Source organism: Cephus cinctus, unplaced genomic scaffold (genome assembly GCF_000341935.2).
Source record: "Cephus cinctus unplaced genomic scaffold, Ccin1 Ccin1_scaffold0168, whole genome shotgun sequence".
In the NCBI taxonomy this organism is placed as follows: domain Eukaryota; kingdom Metazoa; phylum Arthropoda; class Insecta; order Hymenoptera; family Cephidae; genus Cephus; species Cephus cinctus.
The window spans coordinates 1,785,555-1,812,129 of NW_014332892.1; the positions used below are offsets into that span (position 1 = coordinate 1,785,555).

The 26,575-nt window shown below is 41.1% G+C and overlaps 2 protein-coding genes and 3 long non-coding RNA genes across 20 annotated transcripts; 2 read left to right on the forward strand and 3 right to left on the reverse strand.

Moving 5' to 3' along the window:
- Positions 1–182: 182 nt before the first annotated feature.
- On the reverse strand, positions 183–2,126 carry LOC107264097. Of its 3 annotated transcripts, XR_003058604.1 has the most exons (4): positions 1,915–2,126; positions 1,532–1,821; positions 1,046–1,365; positions 183–503 (listed from the first exon to the last, which is right to left on the reverse strand). It is a non-coding gene; the product is annotated as an uncharacterized LOC107264097 (long non-coding RNA). The 3 variants fall into 3 exon arrangements; XR_003058603.1 differs by having other exon boundaries at positions 1,690–2,126; XR_001536834.2 differs by having other exon boundaries at positions 1,532–2,126.
- On the forward strand, positions 539–9,502 carry LOC107264094 (oxidative stress-responsive serine-rich protein 1). 4 transcript variants are annotated; one of them, XM_015731988.2, is made up of 3 exons: positions 539–557; positions 7,338–7,470; positions 8,267–9,502. In XM_015731988.2, the coding sequence occupies exons 2-3, from the start codon at positions 7,355–7,357 to the stop codon at positions 8,955–8,957; spliced, it is 807 nt and encodes a 268-aa protein (XP_015587474.1). In that variant the 5' UTR covers positions 539–557; positions 7,338–7,354; the 3' UTR covers positions 8,958–9,502. The 4 variants fall into 4 exon arrangements, with proteins under 4 accessions (XP_015587474.1, XP_015587475.1, XP_024936994.1 ...); XM_015731989.2 differs by lacking the exon at positions 539–557 and adding an exon at positions 3,363–3,489; XM_025081226.1 differs by lacking the exon at positions 539–557 and adding an exon at positions 3,756–3,773.
- LOC107264096 lies at positions 3,318–7,185 on the reverse strand. Of its 4 annotated transcripts, none has more exons than XR_003058598.1 (6): positions 6,632–7,185; positions 6,348–6,526; positions 5,292–5,997; positions 5,063–5,224; positions 4,853–4,985; positions 3,318–3,407 (listed from the first exon to the last, which is right to left on the reverse strand). It is a non-coding gene; the product is annotated as an uncharacterized LOC107264096 (long non-coding RNA). The 4 variants fall into 4 exon arrangements; XR_003058599.1 differs by having other exon boundaries at positions 6,152–6,526; XR_003058600.1 differs by having other exon boundaries at positions 3,332–3,404.
- Positions 9,503–10,744: 1,242 nt separating the features above from the next.
- On the reverse strand, positions 10,745–26,567 carry LOC107264092 (tyrosine-protein kinase Src64B). Of its 8 annotated transcripts, none has more exons than XM_025081224.1 (8): positions 26,280–26,567; positions 15,827–16,041; positions 15,022–15,252; positions 14,591–14,801; positions 14,256–14,509; positions 13,465–14,175; positions 13,137–13,378; positions 10,745–13,060 (listed from the first exon to the last, which is right to left on the reverse strand). In XM_025081224.1, exons 2-7 carry the CDS (start codon positions 15,867–15,869, stop codon positions 13,164–13,166), a joined length of 1,665 nt encoding a protein of 554 aa, XP_024936992.1. In that variant the 5' UTR covers positions 15,870–16,041; positions 26,280–26,567; the 3' UTR covers positions 10,745–13,060; positions 13,137–13,163. The 8 variants fall into 8 exon arrangements, with proteins under 8 accessions (XP_024936992.1, XP_024936990.1, XP_015587470.1 ...); XM_025081222.1 differs by lacking the exon at positions 26,280–26,567 and adding exons at positions 18,818–19,059; positions 19,684–19,787 and having other exon boundaries at positions 10,745–13,378; XM_015731984.2 differs by having other exon boundaries at positions 10,745–13,378; positions 15,082–15,252.
- Positions 20,047–25,554, forward strand: LOC107264095. The gene is made up of 4 exons (XR_001536829.2): positions 20,047–20,124; positions 22,497–23,029; positions 23,098–23,410; positions 23,549–25,554. It is a non-coding gene; the product is annotated as an uncharacterized LOC107264095 (long non-coding RNA).
- Positions 26,568–26,575: the final 8 nt, after the last annotated feature.

Here is a 26,575-nt window from a genome sequence, read left to right on the forward strand (position 1 = left end):
ACGTCTCGTCGCGCGACGCTTCTTCGACGTAACGAGGATTTTCAGTGAGCTGTGACGTCACTGTGGAATCGTTGGCTGTTCTAAAGTCGCCTAACTTAATTTTCCTAAGGCACCCACCGAACGTGAAGTTTTGGTAAGTTCGTAAAGGCAGGAACTTGTAAGGTTAAGGTGAAGAACAAGACGGTTTTTAATTGTTTAATTTGTAAAAAGCTCGGCTGACGCGATCGAAATGTAAACTGTTACCAGCGACACTAGTGAAATGGCTGGTTTCTATGAGTCGGGCGTGACGACTGCTCAGCAAACCTCTTGACGTCTGATCGGCAGAAAGGAGCCAGCGACGTCCATCGAGGTACTTGTGAAATGTCGCGGCTCGTAAACTCTTCCTCGTCATGAAAACATAACCTAAGTGTTACCACTACGAATGCCCACGAGTATACCAGAGTGCAAGTAATTTCTTAATTTTGCAAATTCTGAAAGTCTACACAGATCCACATGACAGCCATCTAGAAAATAAAAGTATCATCGAAGTTAGGTGATAATCCATCGCATCGAATGAGGTGAGTCAACGCAATCTAAAAGCTTTAACGAAGATAAGGAAGTATTAACTCGAGAACGAAGTGCCGAAGAGCCAATACCGTTGAGGATCTAAAAGTTTATTGGTACTAACTGTAAGCGAGATATGAGATGAGTGGTGATAAAAAAAAATGTCGAAAAAAAAAAATTGAAATCAAAATGCTAACACTTGCGCATGCGCCTTAAAGCGTCTCTTTAACAAACCCATAACTAATCCAGATCGTAAGTTCGGTTTAAATTTAACCGCGTTTTATTGGCGTACCGGCTGCATCGCGGAACGTAAGTTTCGGATCGTTGCCCGAGGAATAAAAAGTTGCTGGTTCTGGTTTCCGACGTTGGAGATTCGCGTGTGAACGACGGAAGTGTCATGGGCTATCGTAAAATGATGCCTACCCTGTATCCATAAAACTCTAACCCGTAGGGACCTGCCTGGTTACAGACAGGCCGCTAGAAATGCACGTTACTATCGTACCTCTGTTCTCCTCCTCCATCTTCGTTATATTTTCTTTGGGATCCGTCACTCTTCCTCGCCTCGTAAATTACACGGCACACTCTCGCACGCTAAAGACCAGAAGCCCCCACAGGCCGACTTTGATATTCCGTCGATGTAAATCTTCGGGTTTTAAGACCTTGCTAAAGCCCCTTTAACATTCTCTAAGGTTCACCGCTGTAGTCTCATCCTCCTCGTTCTCCTGAGATCGCCTGTACGTGTCGGCCTTACGCCTCCGAATTAGTCCCCAACGTGTCTTCGAATTACTCCCCTCGTGTCTTTAGGTCGTAGTTCTCTTATTACTGTAAAAGAAATATATGTATATTGTATATATAACAAATAACTTGTCTTGGACTGTTTTAGAAATTATCCTCCAATAGTACTAATACTAATATACTAATACTATAATACTAATACTATAATGCTAATACGAATTATAATACTCGAATAGATTTGCACGTGACATACCTATGGGGCCGTTAACGATATGAAATTGGCGAGTTCACGTTTCCATCCGGTTTCCATTCTATTTCTAACCCCAGTGCCTTAAGTAACTTCATGGCTTGTCTATGGAGTTAGTAAAAGCGATCGTAAAGCTACGAAATATGAAAAGTTGATGTACGCACAAGTGAGGCAGCATGCGTGAAGACGGATGCTACGTCGGGAGGCTGTGAAAATACACAAGCGTCTTTCCACGCGTTACTCTCGTCCCTCTGATTCCCATCAGCGAAGTCGAGGAATCCCGCGAAAACTCATACCTGTCTAAACACAAGCCAGTTGCATAACCTCATCGTTAAATCGAACCGTTTGTTATTCCTTGCAGAATTAGCGCGCTTTACCCATATACCTACACAGAGGGAGCGTTGCCGTCGCGTAAGCAACCAGTCGGTAACAGGCGCTCTGCTCCTAGGATAACCAAGAATCATTTTGACAGTTAGACTTTGAGACTCCCAACCTCTAAGTGGAGATCAACCGTGTGCAATCTGTTTGCCGTTAATCACGACAGGATGCGCGACCCTTAGGACGCCTTGGCTTTACTGACTATTTTCGGTCGCGACAGAACGTAGAGGTAATATATCCGTTGGCGATACGACGGCTCACGAGAACAGAAATAAAGTGGAGGGAACGTACCGTTGACAGACCTCCCACGCCTTTGTAAAGTACTGTTCTGTGCGAACAGACCAAATTCCAAATTCGTCCACGCTTATACGTTTCACCCTTATCCTTCAGGATTGCATTTATGTAAGATCCGTCCTTACAACGCGGAAGTCAAAATCTCAGTCAGAGTTAAAATTATACGGAATCGTGAAAATGTTGGAACATTAAGGAAAAATTTATGTGAAGCCTTTGGATATGCTTTGTGAAGAAGCTGAAGACGACTCTTGTGGTATTTTGTAGCACAATTTAATTGTGGACGTTAGAGGTACGTTAGAGACGCCAAGTGCGTCGTTATTAATTTTCGTCGTTGATGCGTCGGCAGAGAAGGAAAATCAAATGCGCTCGTGCGTTCAAGCGTTCGAGCTGCACGTGCTAAGAAGTTGCAACAATCTCGTGGGCTCGTACCAGCATCAGTGATACACTGTAAAAGTTTGGATTAGTGTCTAGAATACGTTAAGACAGGAATAAGAATAAAGTAAATAAACTGTAGAGGATATCCAAATGACTGACTGAATATATAAACTGCTTGAATTTATTGACGTAGCAAAATCTACAATTTGTAATAGTGCATTGCGACGGAATAGATCTGGAGCTCTAACCTTAAATAATAGAACGCGTTACCGAGAAATGAATGTTTGTCGCATCTGGTAAAGATAAATTTTACGTCGTTCATAATTTTGAGTTAACCAAAAAGCAGATTCAGTGAGCTAATTCGGGAATGAAATGAATTTGACTTTTGATTTTAACGATAGTGAATCTTGACATTTTTTAAATATAAATTTAAGGATCAGCGTTAATCGTCCATGGCTAACAAGGACTCTGTGGAAGTTGTACAGAATGTTCATCTTGGCTTTGTAGATTAACGAGATGAACTGTCGACGGTTGTTAACAATGCTCCACGACGTAATTGACAGGATTTTTAAGTAGAGCGATCGCAGCGTCTCTGCTGGCTCTTTTAATAACCGGGACAAAGATTAATGTCCTCCTTAAAAGCTTTGTCTCGCCTTCCGTGTCGTTGTTCTCCTTGTGTCACCAGATTTACAAACGGCCGTCGAAAGCAGCCATCGGCCACGATCGGCAGCCGCCCTATTTGCCAAGCAGCTTGAAGTTCAATTCTCTTCCTCCAACTCGATCCTATTTCACCACCGCGTGTTTCCATATTTCGATGCCGCGGCGAATCTGGCTGCTGGATCATAAAATTCAAATCAAAGACGTCATTTACGAGTTCTAAAATTATGGAAACTTCAATCGTCGCGGGATTTCATCAGGTATATGTGGTCGCTATATATTTTCATAAAATTGTCACTTTTTTAACGCTCATAAATTTTCAGCATTTTTTTCTTTCATATTCTACTAAACTAGTTTTCTCTTGGATTTTCGGAAACCGTGACAGAAACGGACACGGTGTTAATTGTGAGTTGGTAATGAAGGAAAAAAAAAGAAGATTTCTTCCGTGCTGTGTATGATTAATATGCGAAACACTCGTGCAATCATCGTGCTCCATTAAGCTGATTAGGATCTCAGAGAACGGCAAAGAGAACTGTGGAGGCCAGTATGATGCTTAATAAATCTTACGTACGCATAATCCGAGTGGGTGGGATTACGAGCGCGATACATAGTTTCTTTTTGAATTTTGGCTCGACAGTCTGGCACCGTCATCCGCATCCTGATATTACGGGACACTTGGTGGAAACTGAGCCAGAGATCGCAGAACGGAAATGCTCGATATAAGAGAGAATAGATCTACGGATATCATCAGCTAGTTGAAGTTTCATTAATCTCTTCAGCATTCGATTGATCGATGAAATTTCTCCTTCGTTCTAGATCAATTGAAATATGCCTAAGACGATAAATCGTGAAATTTATATGAATGCTGATTCGTATAGCATTCCTAAGCTATATTTCACTGTGTTTAGTTCTCTTTTTTCCGATTTTTTTTTTCTTATCCACCTCTTCCCCATCGTCTAAAGGCTAAATATACAGCGCGCGCTATTTGAACGCAACCAAATTTATTTAACCAAATTCTGGAATGCACGAGTTTACGTTCCCCTCGAGCGTCATTGGATTCTAGGAAAATTCAGGATGCCCAAGGAAATTAAAAAATATTTTTGTTCTGCACATTCATATTTGACAATGGGATATGATCAATTTAATATTTTAGTATGTACAGGCTGTTTCAAAAATTTTTATTATCGCAAGCCAGACAAGCGACTCAAATTTTATTCGTGAGCTCTAGTAACTGAACATTTTTTACGTGTTCTTATATCGCGGAGCGAACTCTAACGACTATTAAAACTTTGATTCTGGTTGGCAAGAACTTTTACACGAATACCAACTGTTAAACGTGTTTCTACGATCAACAAAATCATTTGACGGAATTTTCGCACGTCCGCAGAGCATATTTACACGTGTAAAAATCAAGAAAATTTCATACGTGAGAATTTTCAAAATATACATTTTCACGCAATCGTTATTTATTACGGACACTAAAAGTACCTATAAAGTCAAAATTATCTTGGCGAATTATGAGTGGCATATAAACTGTGGCACCAATGACGACACGCAGCCTTTTCTGTTTTGTTCTAATACAAATCTGAACGCTACGCGTTGGTAATTTACTATTCACTATACCTTTTAACCAGTCTCGTTATCGACTTCCAGCAGGATTACTGATAGCATCAAAAATATCTGCCTCCCAGGTCTCGTTATTCCTCTGCAGACTGTATATTTTGAATCCATTTTTTTCCCCCATAGCAGCGGAATCCTATGCGATTTTTCATTATACAAATGCTTCGATAGCTCATCCATCTACATATGTATTTATAAGCACCTATATAATACCTGAAAGCTATGGGCGTTCGGCGAACAATCGTAAATCTTGTCAACGCTACTTAAAATCCATTCGTTACAATTGTTTTGGTGGTTGTTAATATCGAGACGAGATTTGTCCCAGTTAACAGAGAAACATTTATTTTCGTTATAGTTTGGTATAAAAATATCATGCTGTGGTAGAAAAGAAAGATTTCATTTAATATGAAAACATTTAATTTTCTTGATACTTGATACCAACCAGATTGAATATCAAATCGATTCTTTCTACTTCCGTTTCCATCGCAGTGACTGCGAGCTGCATTAGATTTATGAGAGGTTCTCAGGCATCGGGTTTACATTGTGCAGACAACGCGAAGTCCCGAGTCATTAACGTCTCCCAGAGAAGATGAATTTCTCCTGTGGCTCGTAGAACAGTTGATAAATGAGTCTTAGAGGTACGAGCTATTTGGTTTTCTGCAAATTGCACCAAGGAGCAGCACTACGTTCGTTTTATGGCTGTCGCACTTTCATAATGGCGCCACGGTGCTTACGCCATTCTCCTTGGACAGTGAGGCATGAAGATTCGACATGTGTTTCACGTAGTGGATGCCTCAACGACCACCTTCTCCTTTAAATCATTTCTCGAAATTCTTAGGTCTCTTCGCTTTATCTCAAAGAGTTAGCGCGACGCGAGCGAGTGGCTGTAGCTTGGAATTCGTAAATATTTCGCAGCTCGCTAAAATAAAGCTTCGCAAGCAGCACACGAAGTGCGTCAGTTCTGCTGAGAAACTGAATCATCCGATATTTCTTAAACTAGAGTCACGCCGGATCCTTTACATATGGCTGGATCACACGGCTCTCCGACGGGATCAGGTTTGAGATGAGAAACTGTTTTTTGAACACTGTTCCAATTTGAAGAATTTCAATGACAGCCATTCAAGTAGGTGTTTATTTTCGTGGCGTATCTGAAAGTTTGAAGAATCTGATTAAGAATCTTTTAGCTCGCAGAATAAATGTTTTTACGTTATAGACTTAGTCGATTAGAATATATTATCTGAGGAAAACATATATTTTCAATGACCCATACTAATTTATCAATTGCTCGGAAAAAATAATCACCTAATAAATGTCGCACGTTAAGCCTACTTCGATAGTCCTACTATCTTCTATTCTTGTTGATTGCCATTAATTTTCAACGACCATAAAGCCATGTCATGGATTGTTCATGGCTTCCTGTTTTAGACACCGAGCACGAATTTTCGAGTCTTTCGAAAACGAAAAAAAAATGTCTCGGTATCGTGTTTACCAAACTTACCAGAGTATTCGCGGCGTCGTGCCTACCACTCCTGACTAAACGCAGGGAGGAAAAAAGTTTCAACGACGCCAGACGTTACCAGACTGAAATGCGCCGTTATATCTTTTAGTGGCTTTTTTCTTTGTAGAAAATATTCGCCGTTCGGACATGCACCATGAGGTTATGCATAATATATTTGTCTAAAAGATATTTAAATCCTGAGTTGCCATTTACAAGAAATGAAGTCACACCATGCTGCTGGGAAATGTTAAGCTCATTCTTAGTAAATACTTCAAACTCATTACCTGGTATAATTGAAACAGCATGTAACATTTCCAAACGAAATGATGGTGGAAACGTTGTTATGTGTTTCGCAAGGCAATCTTAACGATTCCGTAGAAAGATGCTGGAATGGTTACGTCTAAGGATAGCTGGCAGAGAGATGAGGTTCAGCAGGGAGGAAGTATATCCGGATCTCTATTTATTGCTTTGATTATTGGTTAGTGCGGGATCAGAGAGAGATAGACGTAGAGAGTGAGTGGAGAGAAGAGAGAATCAGGGGGGAAAGAGTTGGATTTTAAACATTCAAATACTGTGTGGCGTGCCGTGACGTCTGGCGACCTCCAGTGGTGTCGCCTCGACTTAATTTGTACTTTTGCGCATGCGCACATCGCCATGTGTAAAACGGTCGCTTCCGCTATCGAGCAGGAGGAAAATGGCCGTCGCGCGCAGTTCTCTGTTTATTTACGTATTACCGATGATTAATTGATTGCGAGATTTCGCAGTTAGTGTGCTTTACATCGTGGATTGATTCGTTTTGCAATTAAATCGAGACGCGATGCTGTGACATTGTTACGTCCAAGTGATTCTAGCCCGTGAAAATACGATCGGTCTTGAATTGCGTACGTTTTGCGTGTTGTGTCCTCGGAACTCCTAACCTAACAGGCGCCCTCGGGCCTTGAGGTATATTCTGGAATTTTTTGAAGTGCCGTCACCTCTGTTTGTCAACAGTGAAACGTCAAGATGCCATGTTCTCGCAACCTTTGAACGTCACGTCCCAGAAAATCACTAACATGGCTGATGAGGTGTTACCAGCCAGTTTGGAGAAGCTGGAAATTGATCGACTCGCACTCGCAACCCCACGGTGAGTTGTCGCATGCTCCACAGACCGAGAGAGCTTTTCCGGGTTTCTAAAGCGCCTGCTCGTGTCTCCTTGTCCTTCAAGATTTTCATGGCTCTACCGCCTGTCTGTCTCCTGTCTGCCTGACGCGTAGATTCCGTCTTGTTTCTTCCAAAACGAATAACGCGTTCGTTCCTTCTGGTTGTTTTGCATTTTATACGAAACGAATCGACGCTGCATCTTGTTTCTACTGAGTATAATACTTTTCAATATAATTTTAAGCCTCGATACTTCTCTTTTACTCATTGGTGTAATGTGACAGAAAATCAAGGTGTGTACTGTGTATAACTGGCTGTAGCTTTGTTGAAGTATGTTATCAAACTGCAGGGCTATATGTTTAAAAAAAAACATTTCCTTATACTCTCACGTTACTAAAGCAACCTTCCGGGAAACATTAATGATTCGTTATTTACACTGTGCCGCTGCTCTGCTTTCGAAATTGATGTGTGTTTGCAGTTCGTTGTATTTTGAAATTGGGTCACGTTTAAATGTTCGTTTTTATCCATCTAACGGCACCTCGCGAAACTCATTCCGCTGCCTTTGGCGATTGCATAAGTATCACGCTTAGACTGTATTTACTGACGTTTGCTTCAAGGCCTCGAACCAAAACTCAATGACTTGTCACTCTTTGTTTGAAGAGTCAAATTGTGTTAATCATTCAAAACCATAAGCTTCTAACGCGGCTGTAGCCTCGCGTGATTATTTAGCCACTTAATCAGCAAAACAAATAAATAATTTAAACGAATGTTTTTACTTTCAGCAGCACGAGTACGGACAATTCTCCACCACCAAATCCATTTCGCGCATCGAGCAGAGGTACCGGCTCGGATTGTAGTCACCTGTTTCAACGAAGATCAATGCCTAACAGGCCAACCCCGTCCGTGATCAGCCCTCGCGGCGTCAAGAGCACAACGAACTTCAAACCTTCTCGAAATGAGAGAGTACTCGACAGCACAAAAAAGAATTCAATCATCAAAGAAGCCGTCCTGAAACTATACGGCTCTGGATCAGCTGGTCTCAGTGAAAACCTTGCTACTACGCTACTCGAGGAGGCCTGTAAACTCAGTATTTCCAGTAGAAGTTCCAAAACATTTGGCCACGGCTCAGTCACAAAAGATTTCAAGGCCCTTAACATAAGTCCAGACTCGAGGCGAGTGAAAGACGACGCAAGTATCGAAACATATTACGCAAGTAGCTTTCAACGCGCACGTAGTAACACTATGCCCAGCCTAAAGAGAGGTCCTGGTCCTGGCGGAGGTTCCAGCTCTCCGGCGGATTCGCAAAATCCATCTGGCACTGGTCAAACCTCGAGCTCGAACACTTGTTCGGTTCAGGCGCGAATATCCCCGCCGCCATGCGATGTAACCATCGACGAACTCGCAAGCTACTTTGATGAGTTCGTTCATATTCCAAAGAAGATGTCTCACATGGCGGAGATGATGTACATTTGAATTTAATCATTTGATGCATGAAAGTCGAGTTTGCAATTTCGTTAGACGAGATGAGAATTACTTGGACGTGGACCTCTCTTTCTCGTGACACTTCTTTCTCATCCTTGAGACAGCTGTGTATTTGGTATAATTTCCTTTCTCCGATTTACTAATTAAATTATATTTAATATATAATAAAAGCGAAGGAAGCATCGTGTAAAGGATTAATGATTTTCTTGGGTGATGAGACCTTTCAATGGAATCCTTTTCGAATCCTAACGAAGATTGACACGTTCTCAAAGTCTTTATGTCGTATAATTACAGACGTTCTCTTGCAATTATTTATTTACGTCCCATCACCTACACTTTGTTTCTTATCTGCGGAAGACCCCTGGTGTCGAAGATTTTTGTACTGCGAAATAAAAGTAATCGGGTTTAGAATACGTGAATCTTAACACCGTGGAGTTTCATTATCGAGCGACAAGGACGATCTATCATTTAATATATGATACACAATATATTTATCTGTATAGGCTTATAATAATTAATACAATGATACAAAGTAATCATTAAATTACTTAATAATAGTAAGCTTTGGTACATAAACAATGACGACAGTATATCGAATCATTACTTTAATTAGGAGTAAACCGTGTGTACCGTGTTGGTGCGTGCTTTGCAAGGGACTCTGACAAGAAGCCTGAATGTGATAAAAATATTCCTTTTTCCTTATATCTCTCTTGTGAGTCTTCTGGTAGGAACGCATCATCGACGACCCTTCCAGAGAACGTGTAATGATCTTCTGCGATCATCGCAGTCCTCCATATGTTACCTGCTTGTCACGCCTGATCCTAGCTCCTTGGGATAACGAACCCGATAACAAAATTTGAGGTCTGCCGCTATATCACAGATTTTACGAAATTTCATCAAGACGGGAGCTACGACCAAGTACGCAGGAAGGATCGGACCCGGATATACAAGGAATTCACAGGATGGACATTCGCAACTTTATAGATCCCCAAGGATGATGATTAAGTACAATGCAAAATCGACAGCCTCTTCGCGAGGAACTATCACAGTAACTCTTACTCCAGGAGATGCCCCGGCTAGAGAGCTTGCTCAGGGTGCAGATCGAGATGCGTATCTCTATTTTAAAAATGGCAGTAAAAACGTCATCCTCGTCGCTCGCACCCTGAAGAGTGCTTTAACAAAAAGATTACATCTCCTAGATCAAAGTTCGTGCGCGATACGCACGACAAACTGATCGTCGTATCAAATAGATAAAACTCACAGGGGAGCTTGGTCAATTTTCATGAATAAGGTAGTGCTACAGGACAAACTTGACACGTGGAATGCAATGCGGAGCTCGTTACGCGCTTTGATAAATAATAAATGGCCAAGTTGGAGTAACGAGCTGGGAAGGAAGCTAAAGAAGCGATAAAAATCAAATGACTTTGACACACTGTAAATATTCTCTTTTTCGTGGCGCTAAACGTATCGCAATCTATGAAAAACTTTTTGGCCTGACGTATCCTGGCTGGCGATTCTCATGAATCATCGCACGACCCTCAAAGTATTGTCGCTGCCCGGAAGGACCCGTTTGGGGATGGCGAGATTGAGAAGCTTTTGTACAGCAGGATGCGAAGGAAGCTCCATCCCTCCAGAGAGTAAGTAAAAACTTGAAAAGATTGACAGCATTATTCACAGAACGCGTGAGATTTTATAAAACTGAAAATACATTATTCACTCGGTGAGCTTCCTTCACGTTTCTAGATATTTCTCATACTTCTTTTTGTCTCTATTAGTAATTTTAATTTTCATTTGTTCATTTCTTTTTTTTTTTTTTCCTTATCTTTCGCTAACCTGACTGGACGTTGTGGACTATAAAAGAGTTCTTGTCATTTACGTCACGTGTGTTTCATGCATAACTTAAATGATTGCCTAGTGCGAAGAACCTTTGAGATCGACGTCATCGCCAACGTCATCGTCGTCATTGTCCGTAGTCGTCGTAGAGAGTATCAACTCCCGGACACGTCGAATAACACAGCAATATTTTGGTCGGTATAAAATGCTTATAGAAAATTCTATTGGACGTAGAGCTAATTCCTATCATCACTTTCGCTCGTTCACTTTTCTTTTTTCTTTTTTGTTCGACTCTCGCGTATTCTTATTAAATTTTTATCTACGTACCATGATAATATTTCACTGTGCTTAAACGTCTAGTCTATATTAACATTAGAGCTTACACTTAACGATACGCACCGTGAAGGGCGCGGCGAACACTTCCGGATTCGTACGAGCTTTTCCAGAACGCTTTTCAAAGAATTTAAAAAGAAAAAGACATACAAACGACACAGTACGAAACCGTAATGGCCGCGCGCCACACCTCTTCTACGATCTAGAATCCTAGCTATTCTGCTTATTCTTCATCTTTTTTTTTTTTCTTTAGTAGAAAATTTACAATTCTTCAAATAGTTTGTACGAGTAACATCGATGGCTTAAGTTTATATTTCATACGTTCCCTTCACTCATTCATTATTTTTATCTGTTTGCGACGATCGATTATTTTTCTCTCTTCTAACGATCGGACTTTTTGAATAGATTTTTTAAATATTTCTTTTTCTTTCGGTACATTCACACAATCACACTTACGTCGTTACTAGTAACTTTTATCAAAATCTCCCTCTTACGCGACCTTGGCCTTTGCAAATAAATAAATAATGTCTGTCGGCGTACTTGTCGAGTCGCGTGTTAGAGTGAAAAATTCTTGGGCTTCACCAAATGTAAAATTTTAAAAACGTGGAAACCAAGTGGATTGCAAATTCAAATTACACTAATGGCCTGACTTCGAGCACTTACCGAATTTAACTTCGATAATCATTAACGCTATCTAGTACGGTAGTACTATAAAATGAGTCACGTATCTTTGACGGTCTTCTTTGTTTACACGAGGTTCTAATAAATTTTTGGAACACTTTGCCAAGGATGAAATTGTTTTTGTCGCTTCGTTAAAGTTTCATATAAAGTGGGTACCACACGAAGAATCTCGATCAGTGGGAAATCACAGGAAAATTGTAAAATTACTTAATTAACCAGTTACGTATACTTCAAACTTAATGGTAGAAATGATGTTTTACGAACCGTCTAGAAAAATTAATTATATTCTATACAGCACGGCGTAATGTCAGTTTCGTGACGCAAAGTCTTTTTTTTTAAATGACATAATTAATCTCCATAACACTCTACGCTCTACATCATTATTTGTGCTATCTTCAAACCTCGATCTCGCCATGCGAATTCGTGCGCGTCGATTGTTCGTCAAAATGGTTAACGAAAGACGTAGACATAATAAATAATCCGAGATCAATGTTAATGCTCATTAAAGAATTATCGCGAAGGATACGTTGGTCGTACAGTTGCGCGTCAATTTTCTCTTTTTACATTGTTCATTCCACATTCTATCCGATTAGCCTAGGATTACAATGACTAATTTATACCGTTAGCTGTTTGAAATTCAAAGTTTCACTTACATCAACTCTAACCTTCTTTCCCTACTCACTAAAACATTTCCTTAACTTTACCAATTGTTCTTCGGATTAATTATCCATCGAGTCTTTTTGCTTTACTCTCCAAATTGCAAAAGATTACGTTAAATAGAACGTCGAATTACGATTCCGTAACTTTATACAGAGATATCAATTTCTACATACGTAATAGTACGTACGTATTTGCAGAAAATCGCGGTCCCTCATAAAAATCGGCCTAGTCTCATCGGATCGGAATTCTTTGCACAGCCTGCCACTGCCTCTGTACTCTCAAATATCTTTTCCATTACCTCTTACATATCTCCAATGTTCATGGCACGTAAAAGTTTGTCTTCGCGCGATTTTTCAGGAAATCGCGAGAAATCTCGTCTGGCATCAAATATGAATTCGGCATCATTACGAGAATCCAGTAGGGATCTTCACTCTCGGAATTGACCTGCTTTCCATCCTTCTTGGAATACGTAAAGATCCAAGTAAACGCTCCAGACGCATGCGCAGTATTACAGCCAGGTTCAATCGTTCAGGAACCATTTGGTCTTGTATATCGACCATCGAGAATTGTCGAACCATTTCCCAATCCTAGATTTCAACAATAAATACCATAAAATTCCATGGCATAGTTGATGTCCGCTGGATGAAAACGACCATGCGGCACCATATGATTCTGCATGTGGGCCATATATCAGTCTGTTGTCGGTTCCAGGTATGGTATCTCACTGGTCACATTGAATGACTCAAAGTAATGATTCAGGAACTCGAACGTGGGTCTTTTCTCCGGACTGGCGTCCCAGCATTGCAGCATCAGTCGGTAAATGCTATCTGGTAACGGATGGTTCACTGGCTTAGGCATTCTATAACCTTTGTCTACCTGCTCGATGACTTCACGACCATGCATGCCTATGAAAAGGAGAAAAGCAACAGATTAAAGATAAAAGGTGTTTGCAGAAGGTTGTGACAAGAGAATGATTCATAATGATATTTACCAGGATAAGGAACTTGACCATAGGTGAAGAGTTCCATGAGTAGTATACCGAAAGACCAGACGTCACTCTTTATACTGAACCTTCCGTAAACGATAGCTTCCGGTGCAGTCCACTTTACAGGGAACCTGCTACCTTGCTTAGGACAGTACTCATCATCCTCGATGACCCTGGCTAATCCAAAGTCGCAGATCTTAGCTTTATTGTTCTCGCCAATGAGCACGTTCCTGGCTGCCAGATCCCTGTGTATCAGTTGCTTCCTCTCGAGATGTTCCATTCCGCAAGCAACCTGAGCAGCTATGTAGATCAGATCTTCGAATTGCATATATTTGCCATCTCCGGTCCTAAGGAAATCCAGCAAGCTTCCGTTACACATGTACTCCTGGATTATGTATATGGGTTCCTCGTTCGAGCAGACGGCATACAAGGCAACGAGATGCCTGTGCTTAAACTGTTTCATAATCGCTGCTTCCTGGAGGAAAGCCTCTGTCGACATGGTTCCAGGCCGCAAAGTCTTTACCGCCACTTCCGTTTTGTTCTTCCACTTTCCGTAATACACCTCACCGAAGTTCCCGTGTCCCAGCTTCTTGATAAGCTGAACCTCGTTCCTGTTGATTTCCCACTTGTCCCGTAATTCCGGTCCTAGGTCCCACATGTCGGGCTGCGGCTTTGGACACGGTCTCGAGAGTACGTGACACAAGCCCAGTGCGTTCTCTAAGGAAAGAATTATCACGTTCGCGTTTCACAAGTAATAAATCTGCCTGTATCTACGAGCTACTAAGGTTGCCACTCACTGCTGTACGCCATGACGAGGGCGGGCAAAGTCGGGAACGTCTGATTCGTAGCAATGTAAAATCCTCCATTATCCAGCGGCTTTATTTTATAATGTTTTACATGATGGCCCCGGCTCTCTTCCCAATCCTTCACAGACAAGCTGTATCCTCGGGGATTATGTTCACTAGGTCTGACCAGGAACGTCCCTCGAGGGTTCTCCTCGACCAGAAGAAGTTTTCCTGCCTCCTTTCGCGAGACATTCTCGAAGAACCAGCTGCGTAATATAACTCAAGGTAAGTCAGACTCTCTTGAACTTACAATGTCTCTGGTACAATTAACTATATTTAATAATTACTCTTCGCTCTCAACGGAACGCTCTATGGCCACGAAATTCCATGGTATAAGACCTTCCTGAAGTGTAGTCAAATGCAGCACCTTCCACCATCCAGTTTCCGTGTCATCCAACACCTCCATCCGGTCACCCTTGACGAAACTGACATCGGTACTGTCCCTCGCCCTATAGGTGTACAGGGCGACGACGATCTTGTTCGCTCGTTGCGAATGAGCTATGCGTGACAAAGAAAAAGAAAAATCAATAAAGCCCATTCACCATCTCCACCGCCAAAGATCGAATATGACAAATAGAGACATTGATGGCCAATTGCAAAAGCGTCTGTTCAAAGAAATCAGCATAAAAGCGCCAACGAACCAAGCGGACCGCGACGCAGTCTATTATAGTGAAACTAAAATTGAAAAATAAGATGTAAATAAAAGAAAAATACACACATGCAGCGATAACGACAGGCGAACTTGATTGATAAGATTGCTGCGGAATCAGTATCTTACAAGGTGTCGGTCTTGGTCGTATAATATCCACCCTGGTCGGTGCAGCACCCCTCTGCTGGTTCGGATCAGCCGAATAACGATCCAGGGAACCTCCGTTGCTATTATTCTTCGAACTTGGACCGGTCTCCGTCTTCTTGTAACCTGAACAGACTGCTCGTTTGACAATCTCGTCTAAGAAACATCAAGATAGTATACCCAGGCTTATTCAGAAGTTAACGCACCACCTGAATAGGCCACTTGGCTCTGCCACGTGAATAAAATAGGACTAGTTATCTTCAAGGGGTGGATTAATTTTGAATCACCTTCTATTTTATTTTTATTATCTGTCATTTTTATTATCTTGAAACAAAATGACAAATTTCCAATTAGCATGTAGCCGTACGTTATAGACATTGTCACTGTCAAATTACACGTCTGATCATATATGCATATATTCATGTATGCTTAATCCAGACTAAATATTATGTGTACAATGCATTTGATGTGGCTGTGCTGTCTTTTTTATTTCCCACAAAAATTCACTCATTTTTATTAAATAAATTGAGTACGTGCGCCTTATGGAACATGAAGGATGGTCTCTGAATAGTCGAGGACACTGTCAACCTAATTCACAGAATATTCATATTTTTAGAACGCGTTATTCACTCCGCAGACTTTTACCCCACTTGGTAACCCAGTACCGTTGGAAAATCAATGTGGACTTGTGACAAGGGTAGAAAGTTTGGAAACTCCTACGCAAACTTACCGATCGGTTGGGGCTCCTGCCTTTTGCTACAACACTTGCCCATCTTGAATGACGATCACGAGGAATCCTCCTGAGGATCCTTTTAAGGATCTTAAACCCTTTTTCCCGTTTTCACGCAATCACTGCCATAAGACTCCATTGCGACTTCTCTTGGATGTACTTCTCTTTTAGAATTCACTTCTATAGCCAGTGCTGTCCATCTTGGACCCAGAAACCTAGAACGTCATAAGGTTTCAATTAGTACACGTTACGTATGCTCAACGGAAGATTCATTGTTCCTATAATAACGCTACGAAGTGATGATTACGCAGAAACCATACATATAATGCATATACACAGTACAGATATACACGTGTATATACACGGTGTGCATTACGAATTTCGTCATTCTTGGAAAACTCTCACCAACCCCGTCATCTCATCCCGTGTATAACTCCTACCTCGAGAGTCAATCGATCAAGCAGAGATGTTTATTTATTCGAAAGAGTCTCAGAGGTATTTTTCATCGGTCCTCGTTTCGCTATTTTCTTTTATTTTATTCCTTCCTCCCATCGTTTTATCCCTTTCGTTCTACGCTTCTCGCGATGTATCTTTCACAGCCGACGCAACTCTCGCCTTTCGACCACATATGGTTTCGAGTGGTCGAGCCGGGCCAACAGGAGCGTATCTACGCCAGAAGATCGATATATTTCAATATTAGCGTCTCCCGACGTTAATGTCAGCACGTAAGCATGGAAATTGATAGCAAGCCTTGAGATTATGCCAAATATAAAAAAAAACCCAAACCTAACTACCGCCGAACAAATTTCGAGTGTCCCTGCTACACCTGGAGAATAAAATGTTCGTTGACCCGAGTCAACCTCATTTTTTGACAATATATTTCCAATATGCCAATAACATATCGAAAAGTATCGATCCGCCTTCCAGTTGAAAGTATCGAATTTGTGAAAGTCTCTAACTAACTACGGCCCTGAAGACACTTTCGTTCGACGGTGGTCTCACAAGAGGCGAAAGATGCCAACCAAAGATACTTTTAGATGTCTCTTCGGTACTTGACGGATACCTACTCGATCTTGAATCGAAATTCGACCGGAACTAAGATTCATGAAGTAAATTTAATAGTACGCATAACTGGGTAAACGCGAAGAGAAATTTTTCTTATAAAATTAAGCAGTTGGAAAAAAAATTTTAATACTTCAAATATTTACGTCATAGGATCTGATAAGCTTCTCAGGCGTTTTTTTAATAAAAATTCTTAATGTGACTTTACAGCTTATACTACCTTGAGTTAAGCTACTGATAATAAGTCAAGGGACGGTTTACAGAGGGGGTTCGCGTTGGGTCCTAATATGGATATAAAAATCAACCCCGGAACAATGTTACAATGTTGTCTTTAAAAGTACTAGCTATAGGGTGTCTAAAAGTTTGTAATTAAACGAGCTGTCCCTAAATATTTGGATGAAATAATGTCTTCAGACCGAACCAGGGTTGGTCGCTCGCAATTGTGTTAGTCAGACAGCCAGCCACCCAACTAGCCAGCCAAGCCAGTCTGCCAGCCTCCTGACGGTGCTTACGTTGCCTGGTCACACAGATGGGCAATGCACGCGTCAGCGAGGGTGTGGGAGAGAAAGCGAGAAAGTGAATAAGTGCGTAAAGGAAAGAGACCCCCATAGAAAGTGGCACCGTATACTGCGTCTATATATCACCACGATGCCCAGTTATATGGGGACGGTCGATATCCATGGTGGTCTGCTGTACGATGTTAGTTTTATACATGGGCAATAGGAATACTTAAAGGTCTGGACACGGAGTCGAAAAATTTCATAGTTCTGTTCTTTTCCTTTGAAATGATTGTCAGATAATATTTACCGGCTTTTATCTTTCAGTGTCATATCCCGTTACGGTTAGAGTGACATGAAAATTATTTTTCTTTTTTTAGACAGCCAAGAGAGCCAGGGCCAATGGAGAGCATTCTTTCAGATTTGTCAGGCTTAAAGTTCAACCCTCGAAATATCCACCCCTGGAATATACGTAAGCTCCCGATTTGAACACTACGCCCTCTTCTCGTAGTCGAGCCAACATGGCAACAACCCTCCGACCCATAGTAACTACACCGCGTTTCGGCGAGATAGGACATTATTGCAGTCCAGGGGCGTAGCTAATAGTGGTTCCTACAAATGTTATTGACAATCTTGACACTGGATGTTGGATCGTGAAACTAAAAGTCACAGAGGATAATTAAAAAATGTCTAGTAAGCGATTAAGTAAAAGGGATAAGGAAAATGTTCCTTAAGGGTGACGTGACCCGAATTTTCCAGTATTATCTTTACGACGTAACCGGTGGGAATCTTGGAAAATTTTACCATTTTTGCAGCAGGAAAATATTCCATAGAAAGGGAGAAAAGGGAATGTCAGTTCAATAGGACGAGACAAGCTATTATTGGACTCGTTGGAAATTACGTTTCTCGTTTTACCTTATAACAGTAAGATTCCCTGGATTGGGTGGTGCTGGAACCCGAGGGTTCAAATGGGTTTGAAATTCGACTAGGGAGAGCTCTTGGCGCTACGAAGGAGACGCTCGCTTTCCTTCCAACCCCTAATTTCGGTCGACGTCGCTTCAATACTTGGATATGTGTATCGTAGTAGCGCCTCTATAATTTCATAGGGCGCCGAGGGTGCCTTCCGTACAGTATGTCGCTTGCAAGTATTTCGAACGATACGTTGGGGATAGCGAAAGTGGATACGATAAACAAGGTATAAACAACAACGAACGATAATCAGATCGACTGGAGTTAACGCTCGAGAACTTTGAACGCAAGAAAAATTCTATTAAAAAAAGTTAAAATTTTAGTTTTTCTTTATAATAAAAAAAGATGTTTGAACGCTTTAATCGTGTTTGTATTGTGAATTGTACACGGAAAATATATTACATCGTATTTACTAAATTTCGTGTAACGTTCGAACACAGTTTCAAAACTGATACCTACTTACCTGATATTCATTGTTAGGCTAAACTGAAAACCCCGTTATACGGAAAATGTGTGGTTCGCTACGAAACAATAGAGTCCTGCTGTGCCAACAGGGAGAATTTTCCTGAATACGCAGAAGTCCCCATTCTACGTCCCTTGCGATTCGTAAGCGTCCTCACTCTATGTCTCTCGTACTCTCTTCCGTCCCTGCCTCATTAGTTCTCTTCTTCGAACAAGACTTTTCAGATAGTACTACAGCGCATCCTAGTCGTTTAAATAGAATACATTCGAGCTTATACCGGGGGTACCAGTCGTTACCGACGAAAGCTTGATAATTTTACATCCATTTAATGTAAAACTATTGATCGCTGATATATAAATAGGACTAGGTACATAGTACCGAAGGCTGGAAAGCCCGGTATCGATTTCCTGAGTGCTTTCAGGAGATTTGTCGAATATAATTACAAGAGACAGTACCGAGTAGTTGAGAGATCATGTGAATTTCTGTAAAAGACGACCGGGAAATGAGACACACGGTTAAAGTTACGTGCCTCGCGTCTCGTGACTAACCCACGGAACATCCATGAGTCACGAAAGATTCTCCTCGGTTATAAGAGCCAAAGAATAGGCGTCGTTAAGGCCAATATCACGTGTAAGGGTCAAGCAGGCCTTAAAGGCGTACTTAACCTCCAAATGGCACAGTAGGTCCTATTATTTTCCTGCGTGTTTCGTGGACCGAAAGCTAAAAGACACGCGGAAGCCAATACAGGAATGCAGCACGAAACAATAGCTCTCGAGAGTTTACGAGGCCAGTAGACAAAATGGCGGAGGTATAGTAACACGCGATGTTTTTGACTGTCCCATTAAAATAACAAATCCCTTATTCACCAGTTCGTCCATTCATCCATTAGTCCAGTTGTTGCAGCATGAGAATTCATTTCGTCGAAACTCGAGGCGTGTACTATTATTAACTGCACTTGAGAAATAGTAGAGCTTGCCCCTCTACGGACACTCTTGACATATTGGCGTAAGATTCATGGAGGAGTAATCGAGCGGAAATGTCGATTTCACACGTTTCAACGGAAGACACTAGATTCCCGTCTATTACGCGTAAGGATTTCACGTTGAAGGCTGTCCGCTTCCCGACGGCCATTATACATTCTGATGGTTTCTCTATTCAGCTGCGACGCCGTTGACTCGCTCGCACGCTTGCTCGTTGTCCCCCTCGGACTCGGCCGTTCAGTCCTACGCAGTCCTACGGCTGACTTCACTGTTGACAGTCACGCCAGCCAACTTCACTCTGTAGTTCTTTCCAGTATTCGTTTCCTTGTACGTATTTACTATTCGGCTTCCAATAATCTCGTATTCCTAACTCGTGCCATGAACGTTTCCTTCGAGCAATGACAATCTCTTATGGCTATTGGCTTTGCATTACGTGATTCTTTCAAAGACATCAAGCACAACGAGTCAGTTGTGTAGCATCGAGTGAATCGAGTTCCTGTCCTCTGTCACTCCGTTTACATTATTATGGACACACGTACATGTATATCCGTATACTTTTATGGGGATCGTGCTTCGTCCAAATAAAATATTTCGAGACAAGATGGACACGGTCGTACTGTTACTTCTTAGAAGTCAAATTATAGAGGAGCATGAGTTTTTTACATATTTTTTTTTCGTTTCGCCGTACCATGCTTTTATCGCGCCACGAAGAAGATTCGTCAGACTTAATACAGGGATGATTGTTCATTGTTCCAGGCAAAGAGCCGACAAAGCTTTGACGCGATAGAATCGAATAAAAAATATTTCGAATCAAGCCGTACCCGAGACACATGGTGTCATGGTATATTTAATTAAATTTTTATTAGTTTGAAAACCTCTGCCATTTAGTCGACTGGAATAACGCTTTCGTGGTCCTTTATTTTCTGTATGCATTTCATTATACTTATTTACATTTTCTCCCCCGTGATTTTCCTTTTCTTTCTCTTAGCGTTGCTTGTAGTTTCCATTGTTGTTCCACGGTTACTATTTGCGAGTGACGAAAGAAAAGCCTGATCGATGACAGTTCCTCACGAAAATAGAATCTCCCTCTTTCTCTTCCATTCTCTCCTATGGCTATTCTGGAGATAATTAGAGTGACAAGTTTCACCCAGGATAACACCAACTCTCGAAGGTACTATCCGATTGTTTTCGGGTTTCTAGAGCACTCGGACGTTTTAAGGGGCCAGTAACCTTTCAGCCCTGCGTCATGGGATACGTGTCCGCTCGATATCTGAAAACAGCTTTTAGGTCGCGCTCAAGACTCAACGCGAAGACATGACAAAGTAATATCCATAAATAATGAAATACTGTTTTTACAAAAATATTCAAAATGGCGGGAAAAGCATATTTCAAACTTTCATTCTTCTTCATTTTTCCTTTTCAACTGTCGCCTGATATTCTGTTTCCTGGTCTCAAGAATTTTCAAAAAAAAATAAGTCATTCAATATCACCCATTTTCATTCGCTTCTATCTACACTATGATTCATAAAGTTTTACATTAGCCTACGCCAATGTTTCTTGAGGGCTCCGCGTTGTCGCGACTCGCAAGTCGCGAGAGCACAAGGGAAACAGGAGTGTACTTCACGGGCGACCAAACTATTGATAGCAACACCAACACGACTCTTTGAAAAATGTCTTTCTCAGTCGAGGTACTCGTGCGACACGCACTCCTGGACTTCGTAGAGTCTGCCCGCGTACGTACCTATGTATATACTTCCTTAGTCGCTCCCCGCACGGACACTCAGTGTGACTGCATTTTTTTTCCCCCACTTTTGCCATCTCACTAGAACAACTCGACACCAGAGTGACGAAGTTGGAGGTAATTTTGTATGGTCTGATATTAATTTTTTTGCACCATTCAGTCTGATGCTCGCTAATGGGAGAAACCTGAAGGATTAATTTATTCGTGCCTGATTGGCAAATTATAACTTTGCCGTCTGACAGGGTCGTAGGACCTGAGACTGCTTTGGTTTTCAAGAAAAATATCCCAGAGTCTATTCGTTTCTCTCTAATTACTTCACGAGGGTGAAACTCACTGACGACAATTCGGGGCAACCCGACAGCCTTGCTTATTGGCCGTTAACGATGACGCGAGGTTTTTATTACAGCAGGCCTGCCAACTTCCAAGGGACCAATCCTCTCGCATCGATCCTATCCCTCGAGAATTTCTTAATATATATATTCTCCATATATTCCAGGGGAATTGTAGTTTCCACAAGATTTCACCAACACTCGTCCAAATCTCAAAAACGTTTGCTTATGACAAACCCCATTTTATAAGTACCGACATAGTTTTCACAGTAAGGCGGCTCTCTGTCAGAAACTTCTTATCAGAAAATATTTCTCTAGAAAAAAGAAGTTTCGAATTCTCATCTTTTTAGTTCCTTTCTCGGCCTCGTCCATGTCGAGATTCAAGCTCGAACCGCGTCCTAGTTTCTCGTCTCCTTGATTTAATCCAATTTTACGTGAATTACATTGAACGAGTCACGGAGGCAACAGTGATGCATCGTGTAGCGTGGTTGTTGGAAAATCAACTTTAACGTGTATTTATAAAGTGGCCGCAGCTGTAACCTGCGTCCAAGATTAGATAACGGTCGTGAAGTCCCGTTTGCGGAAGATCCTTCACGACTCCAGAGGATAATCGTTGTTTGTGTCCATAGGACGATCCTTGCCACATGGCAGAAAGAGGGGTGGCTAGCGTCACTTTAGAAACGAACCCCTTACGCAGTTGGGCCCCAAGTATTCAACGACACTTCCAAAGATACTTTAAACAAGACCTTCGACAGACTTCAGGAACTCAGTGGGAAAAGAAAAGGAAAAGGAAAATTGTTAAAAAGTGAGAAAACCCGAAAAAAGAGAAAACAAGAGTGAGAGCCTCGTTACGCAATTAATCCCAAGTGAATCCTCGAGAAGTCTCGTTCGTTTCCGCATCGAACGATGCAAAAGTAAATATGTAAAGGAGTAAATATGGGAAGCATCGACTGAGGAAGTAACAATGAAAAGAGCGTGGCCACGTGCTGGCCAGATGTCAGTGAAGTCCGTGTTATTTTGTTTATTCCTAAGGAGAAGAGATATCCATGAATATTTCATCCAGCACTCGGTACGTACCGGGTGCACGTATTTCAAACGGATTTGCCAGAACGTGCTTTTTTCACGGTTCTTTATAGCCCGCAGAGTACGGACTCGGAAATAAGTAAGTAACGCATCCGGGTGCGACCCCCTATATACCCTTGCTATACCTATATTATCTTACGTTAATAGGGCCTCGGCATTGGCGTAGACCATAACAATGGAACTGGCCGTGTGCAACATGTGTTGCCGTCGCTTGCTTCGTTGCTGGGTCCGCTCGAGTCGTACACAAATGCGAGAAGCAAGCGTGGACTGGTGAATGGGCCAGACTGGGACTGGAGTAGCTCTAGAGGGACCAGCTGCGTGGGACTTCTCTAGAACGCCTCTTGGATTTCATTGGCTTACCCATTGTTAAAAAAATTATTGCGATGCATACGCCAATGAAATATTTATTGCTGTCCCAGCACAGCTTCTCTCGCTTATTTGTACAAATATAAGCACGAAGGTACATTGCTTTTTCTTAAATATACTTCAATAAATTGTATTATAAAATGCTCGTTAAGTTCACTGCGAGCCCTCTTTATGTAATTCATATTCCTACAGTCCGGACCAGCACTGCACTAATTACAAGGTTTTCACGCAGATGGAGTATTCCGACTATATATTAAAAAACTAACGGAGGCATCCAACGAGAATGGCGACCAATCCTCTTCCTTAGCGAGGTCTTCGTCGACGATCCAGTCCCTTTCTAGCCTCTTATTAACCTAAACTATCTATGACTATACAGCCGTAGCTAATACTACTCGAGTATAGTCAGTAACGGAATGCATTATGCCCATTGTAATACGTGCTACGGTCTACAGTAACCACTGTAACGGGCTATTTCGTTCTACTAGATCAGAATCGATAGCGTGCTGGATTGTAGATTTGCCATTTCTCGAATTTACTAATATACTTTTCCAATGCTATTTCATTAACGTGAATACAGTCGCTTTGACTTTCAAAATCATTTTCATAATACGCTCAGAACGCAGTGCCGACCATGTTACGTATTATCCACGACGCAGGGGACTCTCGATAATTCAACGGAACAGGGCGAAAAAAATCAATAGTACATCCACCCCTGTGCAGGGCCTTAGCTCATATACGGAAGAGTCTTTTATATGAATAGGGCACAGGAAGCAGTCGGATTGTCTAATGTGACGATAACGCTGAGAAGATACGTCCTATTACGTAGTATAGATCTTTGATATAAACTTATTATCGACTCGTCGAGACGATATAGTGTGATTGATTATCGATATTACTTTAGATTATTAAAATTAATAAAACTATTGAGACTCCATAGGGGAATGTTGTCCGAGACGGTATACCGAATAGGTAAGATTTATGCCGTCTCAGATATCTCTCTACCGACTATTTAAATTCTACGAATTCACGTTATTCGTATTCTTATTAATGACGTAGATATTTTTTTCCTTATCCCGACGCCATATTATTTTTCCTTCAAGTTTCATTGCCGTGAGGCGAATGTAGAAAATTTAAACTGAAAATACGTTAGACAAGCATTTCGACTGTTTTATTCACATTGACGATGCAAAAAAATGTATAATGTGCCATTGCTTCAAATTCAATTTGAAATTATCTCGGTTTTTTTTTTCTGCGGGCAGGAAATCAAATGATAACAATAATGGCACATCCTGCCTTCTTTGATAAGTAAGTTTGTGGTATTGTAAAAATTTGATATTCTTAAATAATTTTTTCTCTAATCTTTGCTCTTCGCTGCTAAATCCGATGGGAATTTCTGTTTTGTCATTTTTGTCCTTTTCACGCGAGTGAAAGCTTCGCGGATGCAACGGGGCGACGCGTTCACCGATATACAAAATATATGTATATTATACAATCGCTCGTCCACGCATACACATATTTATCAAACTATTAAAAAGAAAGTCCCGATGAAACTTCTTTATGAAATTATATTGAACGACCTTATTGATCTCGGCCTGCTTTCGACATATCATAATGTACAGCCTCATCGAACTAAAATGGCCTCTACGTACATTATGCATATCAATATTAATTTCAGTACTAAGAAATATGTAATAAGACACTACTACTCACGGTGGATACTAAATCCTATCGCCACTTCCATAAATACGATAACATTCATTGTTTCATTGCGCAATGTCCTACGAGGATGCTTTTACAATCATAAAGATGAAGTTGACAATGGAAACAAGATTAGATTACGAATAAAATTTACGGATTCTTAGAAATTAAAAAAAAGTTTGATAGTCAATCGTGCGAGGTATTTTGTAAATTAAGACTCATTCGTATCCGGAAGCATGAAACATCGATTTATCACACCGGTTTGGCAAGCATCCCGTTATCATGTATTAAAGTCTGTTTGATTTTCGTATCTGTCTTGAATACCGACTGTTACCTATACATAGTTATGTATTCTATATACACACAGTTAGTTGATATAATCATGCTTATATTTATTTTTAATTGTATCAGCTATCACGGAAGATCAAATCATTAATTTTGATTTGTCAAAGGTTCGGGAATGTCTGATGTTGAAAGTGTATGATGATAAACTAAGAGTAAAAGACTGAAGAATAAAAGAATATTTCATAATTAACAAAATTCATATGTTCCCACGGTTACGCCCATTTTTGTCTAATAAGCCTTTCGCGCCGAGTGTCTTGATATGAATTAGTGCTGTCAATACGATGTGATCTATTTGCTAGCATTATAATGTATTAATACAGACAAGCAAGTAGGCGTGATCTGGCCGATACTACTTTCTGAATTGGTCAAGTATCACTATTCAAGATAAGATAATATTATGTGGTTCTATATGGCTAATATATAGTCCGAATAATTAAGCGGCGACGGCGTAGGATTATTTATTGTGGATCAAGTATATTACTCTCTTCTCTTGGATTGTCTGCCATCCTGGACATCGATTCCAAGCTGACTTGCTCTTTGTTTTCGATTATCCTTGCTGTCACCGAACATCGTCCCTTTGTCAATTATTCTTTGCATAATTTCATACGAAATATGCTAAACAGACAATAGGCTGAGGTTTGCAATCCCAGGCAACAGAAAAGAATACAGCATTGCAATAGTGCCTAATGTCAACACGGAATCCTATGATATAAAAGGGAATACAAGAGATACTGAAATTCATCGAATAGAGTAGTATCCAGTAGAATTTGTTTGTTTATTAATTGTAAGGTAGCGATTTAACGTGGGTCAAAGATGTGACAGGCGCAGAGCGAGCGTCGTTCACAACATAAAACATAGAGTGTAGAACTCAAATCCTGTCAGACAAGCTACACTATAAAAATTCAAGTAATTCTGATTACCTGTCTAGTCGATTCGTTCCCTTAGTTCTTCATGTAATCCGCGCACGGTTGGTATTTATTAATTAAGCACGTAGCACATTTGAACACACAATTAATCACATGGGTCGCCTGCGGAGAAAACTAAATGCATCACGAGCGAACTGACAGCTAGCACGGGCTATTCATTATTGGAAAATCTCTCCCGCAAGCTGCTGCTGCTGTTGCTCTTGCTGCTCTTGGTAGTCTTGCTGCTGCTCTTGCGCAGCCGGCCTCTGATGCCACCGATACTACCGACTTTTCTCCCTTCTGCCCTTTCC